At 38.7% G+C, this 5,427-nt stretch overlaps 1 protein-coding gene across 2 annotated transcripts in view; it reads left to right on the top strand.

The window, feature by feature from the left end:
• The window catches only part of abcc8 (ATP-binding cassette, sub-family C (CFTR/MRP), member 8), a gene marked incomplete in the record, with an annotated part of 76,086 nt that overhangs the window by 14,540 nt on the left and 56,119 nt on the right, over positions 1 to 5,427 (top strand). For both annotated transcript variants that reach the window (XM_014005594.1, XM_014005593.1), the window contains 1 exon segment: positions 1,480 to 1,646. In XM_014005594.1, coding sequence (XP_013861048.1) covers positions 1,480 to 1,646 — 167 coding nt within the window.

The following is a 5,427-nucleotide window of genomic DNA, read 5'->3' as shown; positions in this document are numbered from 1 at the left end:
CAGTTCCACTTTATATAGACCCCAACAGAAAAAGAAGAATTTAAAAGCATGATATGTCTCTTTTAAAAAGAGTTTAGAAAYATTTCTGGTCCTGATTTTCTTGATTATCAACTCATCGTTATGTGAGGTGATGATCACCATCATGTTTCTGATTTTTGGACATTTATTTAGAGTACAAACCTCAGTGCTTGTAAAGACATTTAACTCATTATTTTAATGTGAGCCTGATCTATAGATGGTTCATTATTTTAAAATAATATTCTCTGTGACTGAGCTCAGAAACAAAATATATGGGCAGATAATTCTKTAAAAAGGTGATGTTTTCCTAGTTTGCACATTTATAATATTATGAATTAACCAAATTAACCTAGAGACAAAATAAAGAACTAACACTAACCGCAATATGAGGATTTCTGACAAATTTAATATAAATTTATATTTAAAACTGTATTTCTGTCTGTCGCTTTGTCCACAATTACGAGCAAAAAAAAAAAATCTGGTCGGCCCACAATCTATCTTGGGATAGGGCGGGCTTAGAGGGATACACCAGCCCCATCCCTCAAATTGGGGGAAAATAAGGTCGCATGTRGGCTGAAATTGGAGGAGCCTTTGAATTTGGACAGCTTTCGGCGCATCACTGTGACWTAATCAGCCTTCAGATTCTGCCTTCGAAGGACTCATCCTGAATTTGGACACAGCCTCAGTCCTCTGCCAGTTAATGATGATAAACAGAAAAGTATTACCCTTCACCCATCGTTATAACGGTCTCATCTCATGTAGGGAGTGTCCTGCTGGTGCCCCCCACCCCACCACTGCTGATGTAGTTTTACTTCCTCTGCTTCATTAACTCGTTTGCATGCAGCCTTTGATCCTTTTATTTCCACTAGGTCACTGAATCGCCTTTGGCTTTTAGGTTTTCATATCACAGCCAGCCAGATATTCATCTTCTAAACAGAAACTCTGGCACTGACCCTCGTGCTGATTAAGTCATGCCAAAGAAGCTCTGCGGTACAAACAAGTAAACACTACGTGAGTCTTCTGCAGTTGACTTGGTTCTTTGATATTTTTAAAAAAAATTTAATCATGTTACCAACAACTCCAGCTCTCTTGTTTTATGAGTTTGTAGTAAACCTCTCCGACAAACATCCTTATGCAGTTTGCTGGGTTTCAGTTGTTAAGTTTTTTGTCAACATTTTGAGGAAGAGTAGAAGGAGAAAAGAAGTAGTGTAGCATGTCTAAGCTGTGATTTTTAGCAGTTCTCATTGTAGCTGAAAGACTGGAGGACTGAATTAAACGGTTCGTGCTCAGATAAGAAAATCCTCAGCAGAGAAGTGCTACCATCACTTGAGTCGCGGTTTCTCGTGAATAAATGAGTGTTTGAAACCCTTCAATGGAGTTCAGGCTTCAGATTCATTCAGACGCCCAACCTTTCAGTCAAGTTTTGTTTATTTTGTGCTTTGATTCATGTCTTTCTCTCAGCCCTGCTGATCTACTGGGTGCTCGCCTTTATCATGAAGACCATCAAGTTTGCCAAGTACACAGAACACGGCATCGGCCCCGGGCAGCTTCGCTTCTGCATCACAGGACTGCTGGTGCTGCTGTACGGACTTCTACTGGCTGTGGAGATTAATGTCATCCTGGGCAGGGTGAGTGTGACTTCCTTCAATCAGGAATCAAAAAGAAAAAAAATAAGTAGGTCCTCTGGATGGGTTCTTCTTTAGTGAAACATTTCGTCTCTCGTCCAAGAGACTTCTTCAGTCTGATGAGATTCAAGTGAACTCAGCCTTATAAGCACCGCCTCCACATGGTGGACAAACAGGTTAGTCACATACAAAAGAGGGCCATCGCCTAACAATAGGTTTGATTAGCTCTATGGTTCATAGAGGGTCATGTGCCCCATCACCTGACTTATTGGTTTGGATGCTTCGGCTGTGGTTATTTGGTGTTTTGTTATGTGTATGTAGTGAATGCAAGCGGGGGTTCAACGTCCCTTTGTTTTTGTCTCTCTTTCCCTCTTTGTGTTGGGYATCATTGRGGCCCTGAYTMACACCTTTTGCTCACAGGGGGCTGAGTCATACTTKCAWTGACAGCGTTGTAGGAGGAGGACGACTGGACACGAAGGCCTCCACCTCTGTTTAATGGTGGACATTTTTTCTTCACAAAAATGGCTTCTTTTACTCCTCTCTCAAACCAACGTTCCTCTCTATCAAGGATGAGAACATCTTCCTCCCTGAAAGAGTGACCGCTGGCCTGTAGATGAGTGTAAACTGCAGAGTTCTGACCTGTAGATGAGTGTAAACTGCAGAGTCCTGGCCTGTAGATGAGTGTAAACTGCAGAGTTCTGACCCGACGAAGTAGCGCGTCTGTGCTGGTTCATTCTTTTGAACAGTGGTTGCTTTGTTTCCCCAATGTATGACTGATCACAGTCCTGACACTTAACAGCATACACTTTATTACTTTGTTTTTGCCAGGGAACTGGATCTTTGGGGTGAACTAATCTTTGTCGTAACGTGTTTTGGGGTTTGAAAGCCACTGGGACGCCATGTTTAGAGAATAAACGTCTCATTTTCTCTGAAACTCCCGCCACATACGGAATAACGACTGGTTTGGGTCAGGGTTTAGGGTCTTCATTTTCACCATACTTCATACTCATACTTCAACTTCATATTCAGTCAGGAATGTTTTGATCAGGGAGGCAGCCCACAGTGAGCTGAAACGAATTTGGATGCAGTGATGCTGCTGTTATTCTACTCATATAATGCTCATATAGCTGTTACTGAAAAAGAATGACCCAAACAAGCTAAAAGAGGCAAATCAAGARTCTGCAGTCAGGCCAGCTGCTGTTTCAGAATGAGGAGAGGCTAAAAGATAAAATTCTCAAAATGTCAAACTCAAACCTCATTTCATTTAGCCTATAGCAGCGCTCCTGTTATTGTTTTTTTTTTTTTTTTGTTATTATTATTATTGTGACTTTGGAGCCCAAGAGTGGACATGTTGGGATTTTTTTTCTTTTGCATTCCCACACTACACTATTGCGTTACCTCACAATACTTTCTACATCCCCTCTTGAGGGCCGTTTATTACTGTTGTGCCTGCTGGTTTATTAACAAATTCTCTCACTCACCATTATACAGGAGTTAGCGTACTACTTTGATTCAACTTCAGACTGAACATAGCTACGCATGTGATATGTAGGTTTTAAATCTATGCAGCCACGCAATATCATCGTCAATTTCCTGAACTTGTGGCGACACATCCTGTTTTGGTAACCAGATAATTCAAAAATAAAAGTCTGATTTAATACAGTTAATGCAAAACATTAAGCTTTTGTGAAGGAATGCAAAAGAAAATAAAAATCTTTCAATGTCACGTCGCTGTCTCTGTACAGACTTAATAATAATAATTTCCTAACTGATTCCAGTTTTGTGTTTGAATTAATCACCATATAGTGCCCTTAACCATGAGTCAGCCATTTTGTAGCAGTGTTTAAACCAACTCATCTTATGGTGCAACAAACGTAGTACTGAGGTTGTWTATACATTGGTGGAAATAGACCATAATGCATTGTGACCTGAGCAGATTAATAGTTAATTTTATTGTCCACATTGTGACTTTCAGACTTTGCACAGTCTGACACAAAGCGACAAGTAATACAGAAACTCAGTTTACTTCATTAATTTCCCTTTGGAAATATCTCCTTCCCCTGTAATTTCCCTTTGGGATCAATAAAGTACTTTTGAAGTGAACTGAATTATTTGGAATTATTCACAGCAAAGTTCATCTTAGGTCAGTGTGTATAAAAATAGGTCCAATTCAAATCCAGTTACATGCYGTCCAACTCAGTCTAATCTGCATCTGCAAAGCAGAAATTACTTTTTATGTTCTATACTAAGCTTAAAAAGAGTTTATTTATCTGTATTTAATCATAAAACAAAGTTTTTTTTAAGGAGATAAAAATGATCAAACCATTATGACCTCAGGCACTATCCAGAAGACAGATATCTCTATAAAATGTTCAAATTTCTCAAGGAATAAAAACAGAAGAAGAGTCAAAAAGGTTAAAGCTCAACTCAAAGTTAAACCCATGAAGACAAAGATCACAACCTTTGGGCTTTATTTACCACAACAAGGGCTTCCTCTGACATCTGGCTCAGTTCAAAGCCCCGCCACACATGAATGAGTCCGAAATGTTTCTGCTGCTGTTTTATTGATCGCACAACAAGGCCATCAAACTTTAATCCTGGGATTATTCATTTCATGACATTTACAGCCGCCCGACTCTTCCCGAACACAAAAGGAGAAAATGCCAGAGGAGTGTACGCTCGTCCGTCTCTTTCCTCAGGACACTTCAGACTGTGTTTATCTCTGTTAACCTCTGAACAGAGCACGCATCTGTTACTGCGCCGGACTCCCCTGGGAAATTTTCCCATCATGCCCTGYACTCAGCCTGTTGCAGCTGCATGTTTTAATCAGCCTCGTCGTGGGGATTTGAATGTTGCTGCATTTGTGATCAGTAATTGATGTGCAATTATCCAAATTAAATATTAACTCAAGTTATTAAATGCTTCCATCTCATAGTTTTTATTCTGCTTAGGACTTACATCGTAAAACTAAAAATGTTACTTTGCTAAAATCCATAGAAATAAGTAACATTTATTTATGTTCTGGTCTTTTTTGAAACAAAACAATCACAAATATTCACATACTTGTAAATAGTCCAGGATATGTCAGTAAATTCTAAAGAGACGCCACATTTACTCATCTGTTTTTCCACTTTTTAAGMTTTCACTTAGTCCAAAACAGGGTCCAGTCCTGGTTCCTGAGGGTCACTATCCCACATGCAGGGGTGGAGCTAAGCTTTTTTGCAGGGGGTGGCACAGGCGTGGATAGATGTGTTTTAGAGGGCACTTACAAATAAAGAAAAGCATTCTAGATTTAAATAATTCAAGATGGCCRCCACAGTTTTTTTTCAAATGACTTTAATACAGCTGTTTTAAAAAAATATTGAGCTGAAGTTTTGTGTGATCTTAGCAAAGAATGATCCAAACCACATGCTGAATGTTACTTAGTATTTAGCAAATCTCTGACATACAAAACTGAACATTAGTACAGAAGCAGCCAAAAACAATTTTTTACCACACTTTAAATTCTAATAATAAATTCAAGATGGCCACCACAGCTGACCATTAAAAAAATTGTTAAGAAGGAAAGCTGCTATAATTTGAAGGGATTACAAATGTTTGTTAAACCGAAAATCAGAACAAATTTGAAGGACAGATGCTCTTCAGTAAAAGTTACAAGACTATGGAATAATCTGAAAAATGATTATAAAAGCATTGGATCAAATAATTCCTTTAAAAAATGATCAAAGCAAAATTGTTCAACAAATATAAAATTGATTAATTTGTATTTGAATGAGTTACTGTT

This window comes from Austrofundulus limnaeus, unplaced genomic scaffold (assembly GCF_001266775.1).
Source record: "Austrofundulus limnaeus strain Quisiro unplaced genomic scaffold, Austrofundulus_limnaeus-1.0 Scaffold31, whole genome shotgun sequence".
Taxonomy (NCBI): domain Eukaryota; kingdom Metazoa; phylum Chordata; class Actinopteri; order Cyprinodontiformes; family Rivulidae; genus Austrofundulus; species Austrofundulus limnaeus.
Note: the sequence above shows the minus strand (reverse complement) of the source record. Positions and strands in the feature narration are given on the sequence as shown.